Consider the following 24344-nt stretch of genomic DNA (forward strand, 5'->3'; position numbering starts at 1 on the left):
GCATTTTTTTCATTCTGGGAACTAGGCCCATCAAGTCTAAAATCCCTAAAACAAAGGCAAAGCTCAAAATGGAATCATACCAGCTGGGGCCCCATCTCAGGGTCCATTCCACAACTTGAGCTATAGCTCCAGTCTAGCTTTTTGCTGGTTAATTGGAGATAAGAATCTCAGAGACAGAAGCCTAAGTTGGCTTCAAATCAGGGGCCTCACATCTCAGCCTCCTGAGTAGCTAGGATTACAGGCGTGAGCCACAGGTGTCCTGCTTGTGTCTCCCTTTGTTGTGGGAAGCTGTCCTCAGGTGTTCTGTGGTGTTTTGCTGTTTACAGGAAGAGCTGATGAGAAGCTGGGCTGGGGGAGGCCAGGGTTTAAGGCCAAGAGGCCTCTTCTGCCCTCAGTTTCTCTTCACTTGTGCTGATGTCCTAAGCAGTGAGCCATGCTAGAACTGTCAGCCACAGTGGTGGATAGAGGAACCAAAAGAAATGTCCTGGGAAGTGGCTCTGCTTCCCTTGATGCTCTGAGCCACTGCCATGCCCTTTGTACCATGAGCTCTGGTGTGGGTTGTGGGAGGTTCAGAACTCGCCTTTTCGGGTCTTTTGTGTCACCACGGCATGTCACTTCTCTCTCCCCGCTTGTCCTTTGTACGCAGTGCTGGCTGGGAGTGACCTGAGTCACCCCTGAGGGGCCACCTTTGATTGTCCCATGCAGAGTAACTGCCCTGCCCTGCTCACTTACTCATCGCTCCCTCCTTGGATCCATTTGCATCACTGCCTGGGAGTGTGGCCTGGACACACACAACCCACCCTGGAGTCCCATTATCACTGTGGTGACTCATGGTGACCTACAGTGCTGGTGAACCAGTTGTTTGATGAGCTTTTATCTCTGGGCACGCCCAAAGAGCAAACACCTGGTCCCTCTTTTATTGTTGAAAGTTTTTTTTCTTCTTTTTTTATGATCTTGGTTTAATGCTTTTCTTGTCAAAGGAGACTTGGCTGAGCTATGTCAGTTTGTCCACAAGGCAGAGATCTCAGTGGAAGGATCTAGAGGGGAAAGAGAAGACATGGCCACTGCTAGATTGTTTTCTGCTCCTGTTCTAATTAATTATTCCAAACTTTGGCTTAAACTCATTGAACATTTTATCCCCATTAATGCCAGTACAGGAGCTTGAACTCAAGGGCCTTATTTTCTCTCTTAGCTTTTTCACTCAAGGGTGGTGCTGTACCGCTTGAGCTACATTTCAGTTTCTGGGTTTTTTGTTTTTGTTTGTTTTTGGGGGGCTGGTTACTTGGAGATAAGAATCTCACAGACTTTCCTGACCAGGCTGATTTTTGAATCATGATCCTCAGATCTCAACCTTCTGAATAGCTAGGATTACAGGTGTGAGCCACCAGCACCCAGTTCCCATGTAAAATATACATGACATAAAATTTGCCACCTTACTTTGAGGTGTGTTGTTCAGTAGCACTAAGTGCATTCACACTCCTCTGCGACCGACCATCACCGTCACAAGTCTCACAGTTTCATCACGGCACAGGGCCCCATTTCACACAGACTCTTCATCTCCTGTGCCCAACCTCTGATAGCAACATTCCCCTTTCTTCTCTAAATCTTAGAGAGATGGAATCAACAGTGTCTGTCCTTTTGTGGCTAGCTTTTTAAAACTTAGCATAATGCACTTAATGTTCAACTATGCTGTGCTTATGTCTGAATTTTATTCCTTCTTTTTTTTTTTTTTTGGTTTGAGACCCAGACTTGAACTCAGTACCTGATACTCCCTCATTGGCTAGCTCGCTATCAGGTGGGCCATGTCTCCAACCAGCCCCCTTTTTTTCCCTTCAATTTTCATGTTCTTTGAATGGAACCTAGTGCCTTGCATATGTTAGGCAAATGCTCTACCACCAAGCTACAATCCTAGTCCTTGCATTTCCTTCCTGAATAATAGTCCATGGTGTGGGCAGGCCACAATTTCCTTGTCCACTACCCGTGTGTGAGCACTGGGTCACCTCTACCGAGGACTGTAGTGGCAGGTGCTGCCATGAATATGGGGGTGCCAACATCTGTTCTCAACTTCCCTCTGTGTGGCCCACTGGTAGGACTGCTGGACCAGAAGTTAGTTCTGGATTGAACCGTAGCTGGTTTCCAGTTTTATCTCTGTCTAGCCTTGTGGTGCTCTATTCAAGTTGTTGGCAGGGTTGCAACCTCTCTGGGGGCTCCAGGAACATATGCTTCAACCTGCTTTCCAGCTACAGTGGCCATTCCTGGTCCTGTCTGTGGCCCTTCCTCTATAGGAATCTGTCCTCATGCTCTGTCTCATCCTTCACATCTTTGTCCTAGTCGGGAGTCTCTGCTTTCAGGACTTTCACAACTGGGTTTATCTGGATGATCTAGGCCGGTGTCCCCTCCCTTGTATCTGGACAGTCTCTTATCCATGCGGGTAGCATTCTCAGGTTCTAGGGGTGGGGTGTAGGCCATCTGGGCTATTTTGGGAGGATCCAACCAAGGTACCTAGTGGTGGCCTAGTCTCAGACTTAAAAGGGCCCTGCCTTGGACTTTTTCTCCAGACTAACATCATCCTGGGGGCCCTGTCACCTTCATGGCTGCTCCAGGTCTCCCACCACTGTGTTTTGTCACCTGGCAGATGTGCACATGCCTCTCAGTGATCCTTTATTCCTTCATGCCCATGTGTCTGAGCTTGTCCTCCCTGGCCCCTAGGGAGGTGGGAGTGAAGGTAACTGTCCTGTACTTTGCAGAGACTGCATTCAGTCCTCTGCTTAATCTAAGCGGGGCAAGTCATGTCTCTACAGAGAGCCTGAAGGTTCACAGACATTCAGGTGTCCTGGGAGGAATGTTCAGCAAGTGGCAAGGTTAGGCTCCCAGGCTAATGCTTCTTAGGGAACAAGTGCAGATTACTAGCATAAGTACTTGCTTTGCTAACAAGCAACATGGTGGATAGCTTTGTACATGGATATTTGTACATGGATATTTTTGGTTAGGTCTGTTGAAAGGAAGCTACCACACAGTCTTTAGGCAGAAAAAGAAACGTTTATTCCAAACTGCTGGCCCTGCATATGGTACACAGAAAAAGGGCCAACATCTTGTGGGGTTGGGGTTAAGTGGGAGGGGATGGAGAGAAGGTATGGACGTGACAGATGCAGATGTGACTCCAGAGTCTGAGAATCTCCCACAGCCTGAAGGAGGCATGACTGGGGCTGTCCGGGATGTGACCTCAGGGAAAGGGAGGTAACTGCTCCCAGGTGTGCCAGCCACCTGGGCAACACAGGTGTTGGTCTGAGATTTCTAGAGTAGGGTATGTGGGGTCTTGCATAGAAAATGGAGGGAGGGGAGTCTTTGTGCAGATTCGCACACAGACTCAGGTAGGGAGACCTAACACCCAAGTTCACACAGTGAACAGTAGCGATAGAGCTAGAACTGTAATCCTTGTTACTGGATTCCAAAGCCTGTGCATCACCCTGGCTGCCCAGCAGCAGGGTTGGACGATGATATCAACGTGTGTGGGCTGCAGAATGAGGAAAGCTCTTGTGACTGTCCTGTGACTTTGGTGGTTTCTGACAGAGAAGACAAGGCTTTGCAAAGATGGAGAGTGGTTTGAGTATGGGGAAGTGAGTGGAAGTGGTAGGTAGGCCTACAGAGAACCTGGCTTAGACATATCATGTATGAGCCAGCATTTGGGCTGCGTAGGTCGTGTGGCCTGAGATAGCTGCTCAGCCTCTGCCTCTCACCAGATGGGTGAGGGCTCTGGAGAAGCTCCCCATAATCCCTTCCAAGCCTGACATTTGAAGGACTGTGTTGTTCAGACAGTAATGGACTGCTGCAGGGCTTGGGGGTGTGGGGCCTCCCTGAGGCCTGGAGGACCTGAGAGCAACTGGGTTGGGATGTGTAGTGTGCCGTGGGTATGTCACCGGACACGGGTGAGGGTTAGTGGAGTCCCTTTAGAAGCAGGGACTCTTCACTTAGGACCCTTGACTCTGATCATAGAATAAGAATTTCTGAACAAGTCATGATGGTAAGAAAACTTGGTGGAGTAAGTAAGCAAGCAGACAAAAAGCAGACAGACAAACAGAAGGGGCAGAGGCACACTCTTAACAGAGTATGGATGCTCTCAAAGGGAGATGAGAGAGAGACACATCAGCTCCTTGGCTGTTAGGGGTATTTATATGGTAGAGGCAGAGGGGATCTGGCTTCAAAGTTATGCAAAGCTAGGTGTTTATCTTTGCTTTTATCACTTCTGATCTTACTTTCTGAGTTTCTGGATGTTTATGGGGCATTTCTTCCAGGTAGGAATGCATCCTGCCATAAAACAGATCCTTATCCCTGAGATAAGGAAGACACTTTGTTATCTGCATTTTGGTAGGAGGTTGCTTAAGTTTTGGGGAAGCATTTTTCTCAGGAAGGCATATTATCCTGTCAGACAAGTGGTAATTCTTGGAGTGAGAAATGCATCTCTCAGGAAGGAATGCATTCTGTTGTCTCACTTTGAAGCAAAGAGGGTATTTATATGTTTCTAAATACCATATTTCTGGGTTGCCTTACCAGGTCTCATTCCCTCCTGTCTCAGGTGGAGAGATTTGACAGCTATGGAGGGCTGGGACACTTGTGGGACTTGTGCTCCATTACCATCTGTGTGTGTGTGTGTGTGTGTGTGTGTGTGTATGTGTGTATGTGTTGGTCTAGGTTGTGTCTCAGTCTGTTCAGGCTGCTATAACAGATGACCATAGGCTGGAGTGGTTTAAACAACAGAAATGTATTGCTTACAGTTGTAGAGGCTAGAAATCCAAGATCAAGGTGTAAGAAGGCTCAGTGTGTGGTGAGGGGCTGCTTTTGGGGTCTGTTCATGGCATCTCCTCACTGAATTCCCACATAGTGATTTCGCTGGGCACTAATTCCATTCTACCCTTCCACACTACCCTTGATACCTAATCTCCTTCGAGAGGCCCCAGTTCCGGCTCCTGATCCTACCATACCAGGGTTTAACATTCCACAGATGTGACTGGGGGTTGGGGAGAGGGCACAGATCCTTAATCTCCAGCATTTCTGATCACACCATAGAGTTAGGTTTGGGTAGGGGTCATTTTCTGCCACTGCTTATTGCCTGCCATAAAAATCTTAGTTGGGCCGTTTTTCAGAATTAGCTACTTTTATGTTACTGTGAAGAAATACCTGACGGAAACAACTTAAAGGAGAAAGGATTTCTTTTGGCTCATGGTTTAGGAGGAGAGTTCAGTGTCTGGTAATTTGGACATCATGGCTGTGGGAGCATGGGCAGAATAGAGCAGTTGACATCATGGCAGACAGGAAGTGGGGCAGAAGGTGACAGGAAGTGGCTAAGGGTAACAGATCTCCAAGGACCACCTCTTCCAGTGACCTAATTTCTCCAGCAGTATATCATCTTCTAAGGTTCCAGAACCTCTCAAAATAGTGCCACCAGCTGGGGGCATCTTTCATATATTCAGCATTTTGGGGGGACACGTCATGTCCAAACCCTATTCTGAATGGCAGCCCAACACTGACTGACTCCAGATTTGTGCTTGCCTTCTTCCAGCCCTAGAAGTCTGACTTGAGGTTGGCATGGAGTTCTGGTGCTCTGGGTGCCTGTTTTGTGTGTTTGGAGTGACAGGGCTTGCTTGCTGGAGGAAAGAGTTATCCGATGGTGTGATTTGCTGGTGAGAGGAGAGAATATAGTTTGGTCTTTGGCTGGGCAGAACTGAGTTCAAGGCTGAGTGTCCAGGAGAAGTGGAACCTTCTCTGCTCTGGTGCTTCCTTCCTTCAGAAGCCTACCTTTCCCAAAAGCCTTTCAGAGGTGTTTCTCCTGCCTCTACTGGGCCCCTGCGCCTGGAACTTGACAGAGACACTCATACATTGAGGAAATAAAAAGAAAACACAGACAATCTTCTGTTGGTGCTTTCGTTATTGGAATGTTTGAAAATCGAACATGCCTAAGACCAGTGTACTCCATTATATTAGCTTTCTATTACTGTAACAAAACACCTGAAATCAATTAACTTGGAAGCAAAGGCTCCTTTTGGCTCACAGTTCCAGAGACTCTGTCTGTAATCTATTGGTCCTGTTGCTTTAGAAGGTAGCATATCATGTCAGGAAGTGAGTCAAGGGGCCACTGTTCATCTCCTGGCAGCCAGACAGCGAAAGAGGAGGGGCCAAGGTCCCAATATCTCCTTCTGGTCATCAACCTCAGTAACCTAAGACCTCCCAGTAGGTCCTACCTCTTAAAGTTTCCACTGCCTCCCACTAGCGCAGAGTTTGGGACACAGCCTTGACACATGGGCCTTTAGGGGACTTCTAGAATCAGACATAGCATCACTCTTCCTGTCTTCTACCTTTCACTCTTCTTCTCAGCTTCACACCTGCCTTTTTCCTCCCCACAGTTCTCATCCTGAGCATTATCAAATGTCCTGGGATCCCCCATTCTATTTGCATTTTTGTATTGTGGAAGCCCAAACAGTGAGAGCTTAAATAAAACAATGAGAATAATCTTGCTATTCAACTGTTACTACTTTCATTTCACAGATGTGGGAAATTTAAGGCCCAAAGAGTAAAGTAACCTGCCAAGACCACACAGTTGTAATAACAAGCAGAGGTGGGTGAAACCCGGCTGGCTTCCCTGCACTGTCTTAGGGATGGACAGGGTCACACCCTTGACAATTGGATGTACTTACCAGGTGTGTTCTGATTCCAGATCCATTCTGTTGCAGCACATCAGCATTTTTTTTTTTGTCAGTTGTGGGGCTTGAACTCTGGACTTGGGCACTACCCCTGCGCTCTTCAGCTCAAGGCGAGCACTCTACCACTTGAGCTACCATGCCACTTCCGGTTTCTAAGGGTTAATTGGAGATAAGAGTCTCATGGACTTTCCTGCCCGGGCTGGCTTTGAACCGTGATCCTCACATCTCAGCCTCCTGAGTAGCTAGGATTACAGGCGTGAGCCCCTGGTGCCCAGCTCACATCAGCATTTCTAAACCCACTCTTGAGCTCATGTTCCTGAGGATGGTGGGCCTGTGTGAAGAGTGAAGTGGTGGTGAAAGACCTGGCTTTGAGTCTGACTGCTTGGGCTTGAGTCCTGTCTCTGCCATTCACTACTGTAGCCTCTGCTTCCTCGGTATTACGAGGATATTCGTAATAGTACTTGTTGTAAAGTTAAATTCTCTGTCAACTTCCTAATGCTGTGCCTGGTGCATAGCAATTATTGGTTAAATGGTGACTATTAGGATGGCCTTGTGAGTTTGGGTAACTTGAGGGCAGAGTTAAGTAGGCTTCTTTGTTACAGGACTTCTCAGAGCTTTTCATTTTGTTACTGTGAATTGTTAGTTTCTTGATGGAGAAGAGGAATTGGTTACAGTACAGAACCATGTATGGTTGTTAACATTTGTAAACTCCTGGGACAGCTAGTCTCCCTGTCTCTATCTCTGTCTTTCTCTCTCCTCTCTCTCTTTTGCAGTGCTAGGAGTTAAACTTCAGGCTTTACATTGCTAGACAGGCATTCTACTTCTTGGGCCTTGCCCCCAGCCCTTTTTACCTTTATTATGTTCTGATCCTTCTATTTACACTTCCCACTCAGCTAGATGAAACAGGTCCACTTCTGGAAATTTTAGTAGTTAATTAGAGATAAGAGTCTCATGGAATTTCTTGCCCTAGCTAGCATTGAACCACAGTCCTCAGAGCTCAGTCTCCTGAGTAGCTAGGATTACAGGCATGAGCTACCATGCCCAGTTAATTTCTTTTGAACTATGCTCCTGGTAACTTACAGCATGTGAGTTAAGGTCAGGCAGCATCAAGCTGCAAGTCACACCACCTGTTTTAGCTTGGCAACCTGGGTTGGTTTCCAGGTCAGTCCTGAGCAAGACTTGGGGGCAGAGGCTGGTGTAAGCATGTTTACAGTGAACAAGAACAGACCTGGGGCCTGCAGGGAAGACTTAGCTTATGTGTGCCCAGAGGCCCAGTGGCTGCCATTAGGGGCTTGTGCTCTGCAGAAGCAAAATTGCTTATTGGAGGAGCTTATCCTTGCCAAGAGCCTTGCATTTAAAAATGTGCCCATCGTGTTATTCTTGCCCTGTACATGCAGGCCCCAACACCTCTATTGTGATCTTTATGTGGGCTTAGGAACAAGCAAGGGAAGAAATTTAAAGGGAAAAATGGAGGTGACAGGGCATGAAATGTCATGCCTGTGTCAGTTCAGTCAGCTGCCAGCCAGCATACAGGCTGAACTCTGGGCCTTCATTCATCCTCTCATTCAGTCTGTTTATGGAGTACATGTTAAACCAGACACTGAGTAATACAAATACTAGATGTGGGACGGACAGTGCCACTCAGCGAGAACTCACTGGTCCAGGGACGCAAAAGTCTTGGGAAGGCTGGTTTCCGGGATCCTTGGGGCTGATAGGTGCCCCCTCCAAGTACCCCAAGCTCCCATTTTCCTGAGACACTCCAGCGCTTGTGTTGCATGGAAGCTGGGTGCTATCCTGGAGATCCAACTATTAGGGGTGAGTGTGTGTGTGTGTGTGTGTGTTTAAATTTCATAATAGTTGGAGAGATGAAAGATGATAGATAAAGTTCAGGCATGGTGGCACACACCTGTGATCCTAGCTACTTAGGAGCAGAGGTAGAAGATTGTGATCCAAGGCCAATCCAGAAAGAAGCCTGAGACCTTACAGGAAAAACAAACTAAAAGCAAAAGGATTTGGAGGAAAAGCATATGTGGCAAGGCACTTGCCTAACAAGTTTGAAACCGTGGGTCCAATCCCCAGTACTGGAGAAGATGGGGGGGGGGGGAAGGGGCAAGGGAAGAAGGAGGCAAGGAGAGGAAGGGAGAGAGGGAGAGGGAGAACAGGATCAGAAAAACTACAGATGAAACCGGGCGCTGGCGGCTCATACCTGTAATCCTAGCTACTCAGGAGGCTGAGATCTGAAGATCTTGGTTCAAAGCCAGCCTGGGCAGGAAAGTCCATGAGACTCTTATCTCCAATAAACTACTGGAAAACAGGAAGTGGCACTGTGGCTGAAGCGGTAGAGCGCTCGCCTTGAGCTGAAAAGCGCAGGGACAGCGCCCAGGCCCAGAGTTCAAGCCCCACGACCAATAAAACAAAACAAAAAAACCACTACAGATGAAATAATATGCACTGTTGAGGATTTCTTTATCATAAAGTATACAGGGGAGAGGGTGGGGTCTGCTGAATCAAGACTAGCCTTGTGGTGGTGACCTTTGGTGAAGCTGAGGATTTATGGCTCTGTTCTCTTTTGTGTGTGATGTCTGTAATAAAGGGTTGTAAAAAGTGTCAGTTAGTGCTGATCAGTGCCTCTGGACACCCTTTACTCCTTGGCATCCAAGGCCATTGGTCTTTACCTGATCCATCCAAGGCTGGCTCCTGCTGCTGCCTTTGAGAGTCTGTGACCTGAGCAAGCTTGGCCTGGGAGTATTTTAGCTATAACACGGAGGGATGGGGGAAGCAGAGGGTCTTCAGGATCCTATCCAGTGTGAACTGTGTGTGTGTGTGTGTGTGCGTGTGCGTGTGCATGTGAGTGCTCGCATGTGTGTGTGTGTGTGTGTGTGTGTGTGTGTACCCAAAGGAATCTTTTTCTAGATCCCCGAGGAAGGAAGAGCAGGGCAAGGGGAGAGCCCCGTCTCTTGGGAGGAGGGGAAAGCCTGCCCTGGGTCTCTCACTGAGACTCTTGCTGCTGAGATGTGTAGGGCTGTGCCTCATGTGCACATTCCTGTCCTACTTCAGGCTCCTGCTCGCACCTGTCTTCTGCTCCTCTCCCCACTCCACGTGACCCAGAGCACCCAGATATCCCCAAGGGGGCATGTGGCATGAGCTGCCCAGAGCAGCTCAGGACAACTTCCTCTCCCCAAACAGGGCCAAGAGGCACTGCAGCTAGGATAGGAATGTGGACTGAAAGGAAAACCAAAACAATAGTGCTTTTTTCTTTGCAAATCTTGTTCCCCTTCTCTGACTCGAGTGGGGGGGTTCATGCACATCTGCCAGTCCTCCAGCACCAGCCGGGTAGGTGTTCACAGATCAGCCTGCTTCTGACCTGAGCCAGAGTGAGTACAGGCCCACAGCTAAAGCCTGAGCCCCACAAGTGTGTAAATGTGTGGTTCATCGTATCCCAGCATTACTCCGGCCATACAGCAGAGCCTGCTTCCTACTGGGAAGCAAAGAATCTCATTTATGATTACATTGGTTGCACATATAAGTGAGCATGCATCTATGTGAGCATACATACAAATGTATTTGTAACTGTGTGTGTGTGCATATGCACACGTGTGCATGACTCGGACTGTACATTAGCTGGTGGCTTTTAGGGAAAGGTTGAGGATATAGGAACTTTGTGTCTTTCTGATCACATTGAATTTCCCTATAATGTGTCTGGATACTTCAAAATTTTTTAATCCAAGGCAAATTGAAATCATATATACAGAGAAACAGTGGGACAAAGGGTGAACAAATTCAGCAGTGATACTCACTAGACACTATGTTGGGGGAAGGGGAGTTGGGAGGGAAAAAAACTGGAAAAATGAGGGAAGGGTGACACTGTTCAAAAGAAGTGTACTTAAGGCCTCATGTATGTAACTGTAACCCCTCTGTATATTGCCTTTACTGTAAAAAAAAAAACAAAAACACATACCTCATAAAAATCGTATATACAGGGTTGGGGGGTAGGGGGAGATGGGAAGGGATGGGAAGGGGAAACAAAGGAGGAGGCAACAATGCTTGATAAGAAATGTACTCATTACCTTGCCCATGTAATTGTAACCCCTCTGTACGATATTTTCACAATTAAATAAAAAAATAAAAATAAAAAACGTATATACAGACCATGTTAAAATAACCACCATGACACTAAAATAGACATTGTACCATTCATAAACTGAGACTGATCTTAGTCTGGTTGTTCTGGGGAACTGGATGCTTCCCAGGTGGCACTGGGCATCATCACTGCCCTGACTCTCCCAATACCATTCACTTATTTACTTATGGTGCCAGTGCTGGGGCTGGAATTCAAGGCCCTTATTAGCCTTTTGCTCGAGACTGGTGCATTTAACACTTTTGAGCCACAGCTCTACTTCTGGCTTTTTATTTTGGTGGTTAATTAGACATAAGAGTCTTATGAGTTTTCCTGTCTGGAAACTGCAATCTTCAAATCTCTACCTCCTAAGTAGCTAGAATTGTAGGTATGAACCACTCACACACTTTAAAAAAGGAGGGCGAGTCTTTCTTTTTGTTTGTTTGTTGTAGCCGTGGTTCTAGGTTCACAGCTGCACTGAGAAGACATTTCATGGTCTCTATGTACCTGTGGTCCATACTGGGATTTGCTGCTGGCTGGAGCTGTCTTTGCTTCCCACAAAGATGAGGCTCCCCACTGTGCTTTGGGATAGCTGAGGGCAGGGACTGTAGCTCTCTTTTAGATATTTTTACATTTTGTCTCAATATAGCATTCTAGATTTCTGTATGTGGGACTCTGGCCAGTGCCCTTGGGGAAGCTCTTGACTTTATTTTTAATTTTTTGGAGGGGGCTGGTCTAGGGGCTTACACTCAGGGCCTGGGAACTATCCCTTAGCTTTTTTGCTCAAGTCTAGCACTCGGTTATCAGAGCAACAGCTCCACTTCCAGCTTTGGTGATTAGTTGGAGATAAAAGTCTCACAGACTTTCCTGCCCTGGCTGGCTTCAGACTTCGATCCTTATGTCTCAGCTTCCTGAGTAACTAGGATTATAGGTATGAGCCACTGGCACACCCGGCTGTTGGCCTTTTTATGTTAGCTACTTAGAAGAACACAAATGCCATGCTAACCAAATCAGTGGTTCAGGAACAGAGCTGAGAGAGAACTAAGGCATTTGATGTTGGTAAGAATCACAAGAGGTCTCAAGCTAGATCCAAGGGGAAATTTAGCAGGAATCCATATAGGGCTTCTTCTCCCAGGCGATGTGGAGGAAGGGGGGCTGTGACAAGATCCTCTCCCTCAGGCTACACATTGGGAATTTGGTTCTGAAGAGATCAGAGAGAGAAAAAGAGTTGGGCATAGGCTGGAAAGTATTCCAGGTGGGAAATAGTTGAGAAAAAGTGAGCCTGTTCTTTTCAGAAAGGGGGAAGACTGGAAGTGGTGTCTTTGGGAGAAGGGAGGCCCGCAACTCAGGACTAGGCTCTGCAGTGGGATTCTCCAGCCCAGGGGTCTCCAGGGCAGAGTTCTTTCCTGGATATAAACCCTACTCTTGACAGGAAGCTCCTTGAATGCCCTTCCAGCAATGAGGGCCATCCTGTGTGTGGGCTGCCCCACCTATGTCTCCTGTCCTTTCAGGTCTGGGTGGGACTGTTGGGAGCTGAATGGACCCTGTGTGAGTTATTTTAATCTTGGAAGAACAGCCAAGACCACCTGAGATGGGAGGGGTAGCCCCAAGTGTGGCCAGACCTGCCTGTTTGAATTGAGCTTTTTCTACAAGGTAGTTTTTTTTTTTTTTTAATTAGGAGCACATGAAATGAAGAGAGTGAGACCTAACCAGAGTGAAGGTCACTCGGTCCTCTCTCCCTCTGTGAGGCCACCAGTGTCACCCAGTGTCTTGCTTATCATTCAGGGTGGTCTTTGTATGCATGGACCCAGGTTCCGCTTCGTTATGTGTGTCTGCTGTCTCACTTTTTTATGTTAGTATATACACAGTTTGCATCTTGATTAATAATGTTTTTTTTTCACTTCTTATGCAGAGTTGGCCAATTTTGACAACAGCAATGGAGGTCAGGCAGAGCCCAGGAAAGGGAAATGACAGGAACTCCCATAGGGCTCCATCGGCACTGTGGGAGCTGTTGTGTTGTACTTACCAGATGTTGGCTGCAGAGGGGTTTTCTGCCACAGCAAAACCCAGTTCCTCATTTCACATAGCCTAAGTGTGACCAGAAATAACTTAAGTAGAATTGTTGGGTCAAGGGGTGTGTCTTTTCTCATTTGAGCATCCGATCCTTCGGCATGTTGGTGAAGGTGAATCTTCCATTCTTTTTTTTTGCAACTTCTCAAAGTGTTTATCAGTTTTGTTGTTATACATTTTTCCCCTCAGTTGGTTATTTTCTAGTTCTCATGTTATTTCCTTTGTTGTTGTTGTTATTGTTCCATCAACAAGCTTTTAGAAACTTATTTCTATGTCTTTGGGGTTTGGTGCTGCTTCTTAATCCTTGGCTCAGATGAAATTGAAGTCCGGCCTGTAGTTTTACAGAGAGGCAGGTACCAGTGACAGTGGGTGCTCAGGCTGCCCTGCTCCTCCTGCATTCACACCCCCAGGCTGCCTCGTGGGCTTTGAGGCTGGTGAGGCTAGACCCACTATCGGGCTCTGCTGACAGCTTACCTGGCCAGCCCAATGGGGGAACCTCAGTCATACTTGCTAAGGAGTTCAGAAAGACAGCTGTGCAAGGTTGCTCTGCTGGTTCACTCCAAGGCCACTGGACCCACTGCTCAGAACAAATGAACATGCATGTAGCGCCGGGCCTACCTGTGAGGACCAGGTCTTTCAGCTCCATTCACAGGCCCAGTTCTTCAAGGGAGAGATGGATAACAACTAGAATCTTGTGGGAGGTGGTGTCTAGAGAGTGGTTCTCAAAGTGCTATCACCTGGGAACTTGTTCTGAATGCAAATTCTGGTTCTGCTGACCAAGAAGCCCAGAAAACACAGAGCTCAGAGTGTATTCCCAATCCCTTGGGTGATTCTGAGACCCGGTGCCATCTGAGGATGGCGATGTGTGAGAGGAAGGGGGTGCTCTGGGACTACAGCAGGGGAGGCCACAGGCTTCCTCATGCACTCTCACTTGGTCCTGGGTATATCTTTGGGCATTGCAGTATCCTCTGATTGGTAAGAGCAGGGACTGCTGCCCTGGGTCCCAGGCCCTCTCCTTCCTTTAGCATCCAAACTCCCAAGTAAGTCTCTCTCATACTGTCTGGGAGCTGCCTCAACTGTCTGAATTCAGACCCTGCAGCAGATAACCCCTCAGGCTCTGCTGAAGGCCCTTCTTGTTCCGGGAGTAGTGATTTCATTCCTGACCCAGATTCCATTACCTGATGCACAGGAAGTTGGAGGCTGCAACGTGTGGCTTGGTATCAGGTCCCATATGGGCATGGTTGTGGCTGGTCAGGGGTCTGTAGATGGGTGCTGGGAGACAGAGTCCTCTGGATAGGGATGGTGAGCACGCGGAAAGATGTGAAGCAGATGTGGAGTGAGGCTCTGCATTCTCTGGCAGCTGCTGTCAGAGAACAGGTCCAGACATGCAGCTGTGTCCTTGGCAGTGAGTGGAGTGCAGCCTGGCTGAGGGGTTCCCCAGGAAAACTACAGGCTTCTGGTTAGTGGGGACTCATGGGCCCTTAGAGGTGGGTCTTGGTCCAGAAGTCCTAGCTGGAAGGCCCATAGGATGCAGGCCAGTGTGGCTTGCTTGGGGTAAGACAAGCCCACAGTTGGGTGATTGTGGAGCTGTGCTTCTAAGAAGCAGGTACCAGAAACCTGGGTTGTGAGGGCTCTGGGCAGAGACTGAGTGGGCTTCTTCTTCCCTTGCAGGTCTAACCATGAGCTACCCAGGCTATCCCCCACCTTCTGGTGGCTACCCTCCAGCTGCTCCAGGTAAGAGGCTCTGGGGAGGTTAAAGTGGAGGAGGTGGAGCCAGAGTTCCTGACTCCTTATTCTCCCCAGAGAAAGTGCAGGACCTTCCCAGTGAAGGCAGGGGCAGGAGAGACTGGGTCTCACTGGTTCTGGAAAGCCTCAGGCCAGGCTAGAACTGGATCTCCTGCCTCATCAGGCGACAGCAGTGGACAGCCTCCAACTGTGCTGAGACGACTTGTTATTTGCTGCAAAGTGGCTTCAAAGATCTCCCCCCCACTGAGCTGTCCCTGATTACTCATCAGCAGCCAAAACCTCCAGCAGCATCTCCCACAAACACTCTAGTTGTCCCTTTCACTCTGTGCTGAGGGGCATGGTGCTGCAGCAGGCAGATCCCTCTTCCAGGAGGCAGATGGATGCCAGGCATCAGATGTCCCTGCCACTGTTAGGAGCCTTATGTGGTGGAGAAGGAAGTTACACCTGGGTGGGTACCCAGAGATCCTGTCCTGTCTTCTCACTTTAATTTTGTGTGTAAGTGTATATGTATGTTCAAGACCCGGTACTGGGCCTTGTGCTTAGGCCTGGGCACTTTCCCTGAGGGTTTTTTTGTTGTTGTTGTTGTTTCATTTTGTTTTTCCTCAAGGCTAGCACTGTACCATTTGGGCTACAGCTCTACTTGAGGCTTTTTGGTGGTTAATTGGAGATGAGAGTCTCATGGACTTTCTTACCTGGGGTTGGCTTTGAACCATGATCCTCAGATCTCAGCCTCTTGAATAGCTAGGATTATAGGCATGAGCTACTGGTGCCTGGCCTCTCATTTTCTTGAATGATGTTTGGTCCCAAGCCTTATTTGGGAAGGAAGATGAGGCTTTTGGGATGAAAGGGGGATGAGTCTTTGTAAAGATCTTGTCTGAGGGAGTTTGAGCTGTGTCAGCCACTCCTGCAGACCCCTAACCTTTGTCCATTTCTTTGACGCTAAGATCCTGAGCTGCAGAGCGGATCGGAGGCTGCCCAGGCAGGCGTCAGGCCAGTAACAGCCATGATGTTGGTCTCAGTGGCAGCATCATAGGTGCTCGTTGGGCCCCAGCCAGGCTCTGCACAGGGGTGTGCTTGCTCAGTACTCATGGTAGCAATTCCGGGCCCCCATTAACCACTGCCCTCCCTGTCTGCAGGGATAGGCTAGAGTAGCTGAGAGCCCTGCCAATCACACATAGCTGGCCCTGCTGTGTGTCAGAGCTGCCTTTTACTGTGCTTTTATGGATGACAGTGGGTGTCTCTTTTACCCACCATCTCTGTCTATCAATGTCACAGACTCACCATGGCACCGAGGGTGACCTGTCCTTGCATCTGTCCTCACATTCTAAGATGAGGGGAGGACAGAGCCCTTTCTGCCCTCTTAAGTACCCCACCATGGGCCAAGCCCACCTTGCTTCCTGGAATGGGCAAAGGCCTCCTCTCCTCTCCTCTGACCCTCTTGTCCTAGAGTTTCTGTGTGGTATTAATGCTGATCTGAAGCTCTGATTGGCTGCTTTCCTGACTCCACCCCCCCGGAACCCGAATCTCTGCCTTTTCTCTGTCAACTCAGGGATGGATGGAAGGAGCTGACAGATTTGATGTTGCTTTCAGGTGGAGGTGCCTGGGGAAGTGCTGCCTACCCCCCGCCCAACATGCCCCCCATTGGCCTGGATAATGTGGCCAGCTATGCAGGGCAGTTTAACCAGGACTACTCAGGAATGGTGAGTCCAGCCCCTCTGAGGCTGCCCCGAGCCCCACTGCATGGTCAGAGGGATCAAGGCCGCTGCCTCCAAGGTGTTTCCTGTGTGTTCACGAGAGTGTAGAGTGTACTGAGTGAATCAGAGTTTTCACCAGGTGGCTGCCTACCCTCCATCTTTCTCCAGGCCTAGGTTTCTCTGTCTGTAAAATTAGGGGAAAGGATCGCATTGGGCCAGTCCCTCAAAGTCAGATGTGCTATGTACAACTGTCCACGTGTGTGCGTGTGCACGTGCCCACGTGTGTGACACATATATGGCTACTCTGGTTAGTACTGTGTGAACATACAGCAAGGAGCTTGAACAAACATGCTTTTATTTGTTTCGTTTTTAAAACAGTGCATTTTATAACGCTGGGGATAGGTGAAGAGGACAAGTAAAACTCTTGGCCCTTGTGCAGTTATTGTGGGAAAAACACACAGATAAAAACATACATCGCCTGGGTCTTGGCACTGTGTGTGGATGCTGTGGGAACAAGAAGGCAGGGGGAAGAGAAGGGCAGGGGGTAGGGAGGAATGATGCAGGGAGACATGGATAAGGGTTTTGAGGGACAGGGCCCTGGGGCTTGAACTTAGGGCCTAAGCGCTGTCCCTTAGCTTTTTTATTCAAGGCTAACACTCAACCATTTGAACCACATCTCCTCTTCTGGCTTTTTGGTGGTTAATAGGAAATAAGAGCCTCTCAGATTTTTCTGCCCAGGCTGGCTTTGAACCCATGCTTCTCAGATCTCAGCCTCCTGAGTAGCTAGGATTATAGGCGTGAGCCACCAGCACCTGGCTGGGGCAAGGATTTTGGAGATAGGGGTCAGGAGGGCTGAGATAAGACCCTGAGCCATGTTTTGTGTGTGTGTGTGTGTGTGTGTGTGTGTGTGTGTGTGTGTGTGTGTGCGTGCGTGCATGTGTGCACGTGTGCAGTTCAATACCCTGAATTCCCCTGCCCTGAGGTGTGGAGGGACAGTGAGGAGGCTCACATGACTGAAGAGGAGAGAGGAAAATGGTGGGCCCAGGTCTCACAAGGCCATAAGAGGCCTCCTGAGGATTCAGATTTCTAGTCCACTAGAGCATTTGCTGCTGAGATGGCCACTAATAGAGTTGTATGATGCTATTGTAGGTCTGCCCTGAGCTTTCTGGAGCTATGAGCCCTTTCCTTTCCTGTGGAGAGGGATGGCTGTGTCCCTACTGGAGGGTCTCTGGTTTGGGCCCAGGGAGGATCCAAATTAGCTGTCACTGAATTGTCACTGGTGGGGTGGCACTGAGCAGGTGTCCCTATCTCTGAACCTCTGACTATCCATAGCTGTCATTGGGGTGGACACACTGTGAGGAGTAGGTCAGCTATGGAGGAAGAAGGCTAAGCACACAGTGGGGCATGCAGCAGCCTTTGGTGGCCACAGCCCTGGTGGGTGGTTTTGATCTGGAATGAAGCTTCTGGAAGCCTGCTGTAGGGTTCTCACCAGGGAGGAAGAATGGTATCCGCTGGCCCCTGCAGGGCCCAAAGCCTTAGGCTTTGTTTTGTGTACTTCCAGGCAGCCAACATGTCCGGGATGTTTGGAGGAGCCAATGTGCCAAACATGTACCCTGGGGCACCTGGGGGTGGTTACCCACCAGTGCCCCCTGGGGGCTTTGCGCAGCCCCCTCCTGCCCAGCAGCCCGTTCCTCCATATGGCATGTACCCACCCCCTGGAGGAAACCCACCCCCTGGCATGCCCTCATACCCACCGTACCCCGGTGGCCCCGTGCCAGGCCAGCCCATGCCGCCTCCTGGACAGCAGCCCCCAGGGCCCTACCCCGGGCAGCCGCCAATGACCTACCCTGGACAGTCGCCAATGCCACCCCCAGGGCAGCAACCAGTGCCAAGCTACCCGGGGTACTCAGGATCCGGGAGCGTCACCCCTGCCGTGCCCCCAGCTCCGGTGAGTAAAGGCTGGGGAGGTGGGGGGCAAGGGAAAGCTCAGCACTTCAGCCACCACTTTCTGTTTTATCAAAGAGCATCCTTTTCTCAGGGACTCCTTCTGTCCCCCAGGCCTGGGGAGCTGCCCTGCTTCTTCTCCAGGTTGGGTAGGTGCCCAACTACAGGTTGGGTGGGAACACCCTGCTGGGTGCACTGATACACTGCCTGGACCATGTGTTTAGGAAGAACTGTCTGGGTCTCAGGCCTCGTGTCCAGCAGAATTCTGCCCCCCTGACACCCCGCCCCCAGCTCAGTGTGCTTGTGGAGGATTCTTAAGATCCCCTTGGGTGGGGAAAGTTGTTGGCAGTTCCTCCAGTGTTGATCTTGGCTCATTAAGGAGAAGTAGTTCATATTTTCAGAGCCTAGAATTCATTGTCATGGTTACCCAGCCAAGCACAGGACTAGTGGTATGTGCTAGGGAACTATTTTTAGACAGAGGGTCCCCTTGGCTCCCTGCCCCCACTCCCTCCTCTGCTTACCCCCTCTCTCCCTGCCTCCCTCCCTTACTGTGTTAGCACTGGTGGGCACTGGCCACCAGGCAGCAGGTTAGCCTGTATGTGGATATCTGAGAAAACGCCTTAAAGGAGGAACCATTTCTTTGGGCTCGTGTTTGCAGACCATGGTTGCTTTGTGCCTGTGGCAGCACAATGGCGGGCAGAGTATAAGGGACCTGCTCATCTCACGGCTGATATCTAGCAGAGAGAGGAAGATGTGGGGAGGCCCAATATCCGGTTCAGGGCCACACTTTCCAGTATCTGGTTCAAGGCCACGCTCCCCCAATGACCTAACTTACTTTCACTAGGCTCTGCCTCCAACAGTTCCACCACTTCCAGCAGTGCCACAGGCTGGGGCTCAAGCCTTCAGCACCTGTGCCTTTGGAAGGCATTTAGGATCCAAATCATAACAGTCTGGAAAGTGCAAATTTGCTGACAAGTGTAGCTGTCAGGGTCAACAGCTTAGCCCAAGGTCAGGACCAGCCTGCTGGTCCAAGTAGTCAGGAGGCCTTGCCTGCTGTCAAGAGTGGGTGCCTATGGGCTGGGAAGGTGGCTCAGTGGCAGAGTGCTTGCCTACCATGCATGGGGTCCTGGGCTTGATTTCTCAGTACCACATAAACAGAAAAACCTGGAAGTCGTTCAAGTGGAAGTTTTTCAAGTGGTAAGAGTGCTAGCCTTGAGCAAAAGAAGCTCAGAGCCAGTATCCAGGCCCTGAGTTCAAGTCCCCAGGGCTGGCAAAAGAAAGAAAAAGAGAGGGGGGAGGAAGAGAGGAAGAAAGAAAGAGTGGATTCCTAGGCTGGGGGCCAGTGAAATGGCTCACGCCTGTAATCCTAGCCATTCAGGAGGCTGAGATCTGTGAGTCATGGATCAAAGCCAGCACAGGCAGGAAAGGCCATGAAACTCTTTTATCTTCAATTAACCCACCAGAAAATTGGAAGTGGAGCTGTTGTGCAAAGTGGTATGGTGCTACCCTTGAGCAAGAAAGCCCAGGGACAGTGCCCAGGCCTTGAGTTCAAGCCCTGCAACTGACAGAGAAAGAGTGGGTGCCTATATTCTGCGTGGGGAGGTGGGGAGGTTGAATTAGCCAGGACCTCCTGTCAGGACTGCTCTGACTTGTGTGAAGAATCAGAAGGCTGGGAACCTGCCCTTCCTCAGGCCTAGCAGTCTGGAGGACTGCTCATGGGGTAGATAGTTATACCAGGAATCATCTGAAGAAGCTCTGAGACACAGGAGCACTCAGCCGTAGGAGCCAGGCCGAAAGCCTCTCTGCTGAAACACCAGCTCAGATAGTGCCATGTACGGTGGACAGTCAGCTGTACTGGAGTTGATTTAGGGCTCCTTCAGGTTCCCTAACGCAAGAGAAAGAGCTGTTTTGAGGGCTGGTGGTGGAGTAGTCTCCTATCTGAAGGAGATGGTATACAGGTAGTCTGATTTAAAACTCTTATGAGCAGTTTGGAAACCGAGGCACCATCACAGATGCTTCTGGCTTTGACCCGATGCGAGATGCTGAGGTCCTGCGGAAGGCCATGAAGGGCTTTGGTGAGTCCCCCTGGGATGACTCAAACCCCACCCTGCCCATCTCCCGGCCACTTCTATGGTGATGGGGGACTCAGGTGGCTTCCATGGTGGTGAGAGAGGTGGTGGATGGGGCGGTATGGTTGGGTGCCCAAGAGAACTAGAGGCTAACTGCCCCAGGCCAGGAAAGCCCACAGCTGTGGAGTGGCTCCATGACCCTTGCCTGGCTACGGCCTGCTTTCCTCAGGGACTGATGAGCAAGCCATCATCGACTGCCTGGGCAGCCGTTCCAACAAGCAGCGTCAGCAGATCCTCCTGTCCTTCAAGACAGCCTATGGCAAGGTGAGGGGCAGGTAGGGACTGGGGGGGCAAGCACAGACCACTCATCCAGCTTTTCCTTGGGCCCCAGTGGGCCTGGACCTCTGCCTACCAGCTCGCACCGTTAGAGGTAGAGGGTGCCCTCTGGGAGCAGCCCAGCATCTATGGTGTACAGGGACTTGGAGAGATTTCTGGACCCTGGGTTCTGTAGCCCTGACTCGAGCACAGCTCACTGAGACTAGAGGCATTCCATTTCTCCCCACACCCACTGGCCTCAGTTTCCATCCCTGCCTCCTCATGACAGCTGTATAAGAGCTCTCGTAAGAGTTTGTGTTTAGCTACCTGAGAGCTTTTTAGGAAGAGGCCTATATAGGTTGTGTTTTGAACTTCAAGTTTTCTGAGTCTTAGATAAAAACTGGATTAACAGCTGGGTAGATTAGTGTTCCAATCTAGCTGTTTTCCAGCTTCAGGCTGCTGAGCCACCCTGGCAGGCTCTGAAATGACAGGTCGGGGGCAAGGCCTTAAGTTAGGCCTCTCCACCACTGTTGGGGCTCCTGCACATGTGCACCGCTGTTGTCTTTAGTCACCTTCTGTGGAGTCTCAAAATAGTGTTGCTTGACTCACTAGGATTTGATCAAAGATCTGAAGTCAGAACTTTCAGGAAACTTTGAGAAGACAATCCTGGCTCTGATGAAGACCCCCATCCTGTTTGATGTGTATGAAATAAAGGAAGCCATCAAGGTAGGTGTGTGTGTGTGTGTGTGTGTGTGTGTGTGTGTGTGTGTGTGTGTGTGTGTGTGTGTGTGTGTGTGTGTGTGTGTGTGTGTGTGCATGTGTATTCTAGCACATTTGCTTGCTGCTGCTCAGTGTCACTCCTGAGCCCTCCTGGATTGGAATCCACAGACATCTTCTGATGGCAAATAAGGCGCCATTTGTCATCAAGGAGCATCAGGGTCTCTGAGTCCTGAAGAGCTGAACTTGAAGAGAGAGACTTGGGGGGATAAAGTGAGACTGGTGTGCAGAAGGAGGCACTGGGAAGGCAAATTTTTTTCTCCATTTCTTTGGGACATCTACTTGTCTGTGCCTGTCTTGTGTTTGCCACGGTAGCATGTCTGTCCCCCTCCATCTGTCTGTCAGATCCAGCTACAGAAGTCCGATGGGGCAGTGTCCAGGGGCTTGGTGTGGGCTCACTGTCCCTGCTCTGGTTGGCCTTGACCTTGGGCTGGGTAGCGGCTGGTTTTTAGTCCTGCGGTTCTGTGTGCCCAGTGGGTGGGGGTCAGGAGTCTGCACAGAGGACTTTCACATGCCTCACATAGGCACTCCAAAGGAGCTTCAAGCTCAGAGCTGTGAGAGAACCCAGCTTTCTCTCCCGTTTCTACAGGGAGTGGCAGGGAATTCAGTGTATGCATCCTGGAAGGGAGAGGGGACTCACTGATACGCAGCTGACTGCTTTATTCCTGGGAGCTCTGAGGGCCTGTATGGGGAATGGCCCCCAGGCCTCTGCCCATTGCCTACCTCCAGTAGCTTCATGAAGTGGGAGTGCAGGAGAGCAGGAATAGCACAGGTGTGGGCCCAGCTGTTGTGGGCCAGTGTGTATCTCTGAGCCCAGTGGCTACTCTCTCAGCATGTACCAGGGCACCAGGTAAGATGGCAGCAAGTGGGTAAGTGGGTAATGGTAGTCAGCTATAGAAACAGCTGACATGTTGTCTTCCTGACTGGCCCCCTCAGTGTCCTGCACGTTTTAGCTCATTCAGTGTTCATGACTCCCAGGGTATAGGCACACATGCCAGTCTCACTTTATTCCCAAGGAACCCAAAGCCCAGAGAGGTTAAGTAACATGCCCAAGGTCATACAGTCCAGCAAGTTGAAGAGCCAAGATTCATCCTGACATAATCCAGGCTGCTGACCCTAATCTGTCTTTGTGCTGTCCCTGGCATGGTCATGCCTTTTGTCCCTTTTGTGTCCATCTTTTCCTATGTGTCTTTAGACACCACACTCCATTCAGGACTCTAGCGCTTTCCTATGTCCTCGACTGCACCTCTCTGACGTTTTCTTGTTGGTGGGGTGACACCTCCAGGCCACACTGGCAGCATCTGGTGTGTGCCTGGGGCTGGGGATCAAAGCTTCGCTGGAGCCTCATGGTGGGCTTGGCTCTGCGTCCGGAGTCTCTGTTGCTGTGTGACCCCTGCCCTGCTTGCTGGGCACCTATGGGGCGCGGTCACCACTGTAAGGTCTGTATGTTCTCTGTCACAGGGGGCTGGCACCGACGAAGCCTGCCTGATCGAGATCCTTGCTTCCCGCAACAATGAGCACATCCGGGAACTCAGCAGAGCCTACAAAGCAGGTCTGTCGTGCCTTCCCCTCCTGGCCTCCCCTCATGCCCTTCCCTCCTGTCCTCCCCTCATGCCCTTCCCTGGCCTCTGCACATCCGGGCTTTGGCCGCACCCTCTCTCAGGGCCTCTGACTCTTCCCTGGCCTCCTCATCACCCCATTTCCTGCCACTCCCCACACACTGGGCTTTGACCCAAGGTGTGGCCCTGCCTGCTGTTTGTACACAGAGCAGATGACTGTGCGGCAGGGCAGGGCTGGGGAGAACTTTGGGGTCTGGGCCATGCCTGACCAGAGGCCAGGTCAGCCTGGAGATCTTGGGCTGTATGACCTTGAAGGGCCGTGTAGACCACCAGTCTCTTCAAGCCAGGATCCCTCGGGCCTTTGTTCTGCCGTTGCCCATGGTCGGCCAGCAGGGGCAGCTCTGGCTGCAGGCTTCAGAGTGAACTTTCCTTGTGTCTCCCTTCCAGAGTTCAAAAAGACCCTGGAGGAGGCCATTCGAAGTGACACATCAGGCCACTTCCAGCGGCTCCTCATCTCTCTCTCCCAGGTACCTTTCCCAGGACAGGACAGGAAGTCAGAGAGGGGGAAGCAGTGAAGAGAGGGGAAAGAAGTGGGGAGGGAGGAGTTCTCCACCCCGGAAGTGGGCTCCACCTGACAACCTGCTTCTTTTCAGGGAAACCGGGATGAAAGCACAAACGTGGACATGTCACTTGTCCAGAGAGATGTGCAGGTGAGTATGAGGGGTGCCCTGGCCGGCCCCTCCGCAGCCAGGGCTGCCCTGCTTTCTTGCTTGGCGGGGAAGGCCTCCGGGATGGACATGGGCTGGCCAGGTGCTGCGAGTTTGAGCCATGCTCCGCCATTTGTCCACTGTACAACCCGGGGTAGGGGACATACAAGATTAGCAATATCACTGCAGTCCACAGATCCTGCCTATGGTGTGGGACTCCACTGGACGACCTGGTGCTTTTCTGTGTTGAGGTGCAAATGCCATTGCTTGCAAAGCGGCAGGGTTGGCACTTGCCTGTTAGCTATTTGATCTTGTAGGTCTAGGAACCACCGGAGTTGTCCCAAATGAGTGGCAGACAAAGGGGGACACATGCAAGCACCTGAGCTCTCCTGGAGAGAATGCACACATTGCCCACTACCGAGTTCAGCCCCCGGGGCCCTGGCCAGGCTTCCTCCTTCCTGCTGAGGTGGCACTCACTAGGCCTCCAGCCCTCTGTTGAAGGCTTTTCCTCTGCTCCTTACTGCTCGGCTTCACCTGGGCCAGTACGGTCTCTGAGCCTGCCTGTCTGCTCTTGGCTATCAGTAAATGAGCCAAGTGCTGCTGCCTCAGACCTTCAAAGCACTTTAGAGGCCTTCTGGGAACAAATACTTT

General features: G+C 50.4%; 1 protein-coding gene across 1 annotated transcript in view; it reads left to right on the forward strand.

The window, feature by feature from the left end:
- Anxa11 (annexin A11) overlaps positions 1–24344 on the forward strand; it is a 47150-nt gene that overhangs the window by 15267 nt on the left and 7539 nt on the right. The window contains exons 2-10 of the mRNA XM_013025683.1: positions 14554–14616; positions 16219–16328; positions 17884–18270; positions 20254–20341; positions 20565–20659; positions 21263–21376; positions 22889–22979; positions 23434–23513; positions 23640–23696. Of these exons, the coding sequence (XP_012881137.1) occupies positions 14562–14616; positions 16219–16328; positions 17884–18270; positions 20254–20341; positions 20565–20659; positions 21263–21376; positions 22889–22979; positions 23434–23513; positions 23640–23696 (1077 nt within the window). The 5' untranslated portion in view covers positions 14554–14561. The remainder of the gene's footprint in view (positions 1–14553; positions 14617–16218; positions 16329–17883; positions 18271–20253; positions 20342–20564; positions 20660–21262; positions 21377–22888; positions 22980–23433; positions 23514–23639; positions 23697–24344) is intronic.

This window comes from Dipodomys ordii, unplaced genomic scaffold (assembly GCF_000151885.1).
Source record: "Dipodomys ordii isolate 6190 unplaced genomic scaffold, Dord_2.0 Scaffold86, whole genome shotgun sequence".
NCBI lineage: Eukaryota > Metazoa > Chordata > Mammalia > Rodentia > Heteromyidae > Dipodomys > Dipodomys ordii.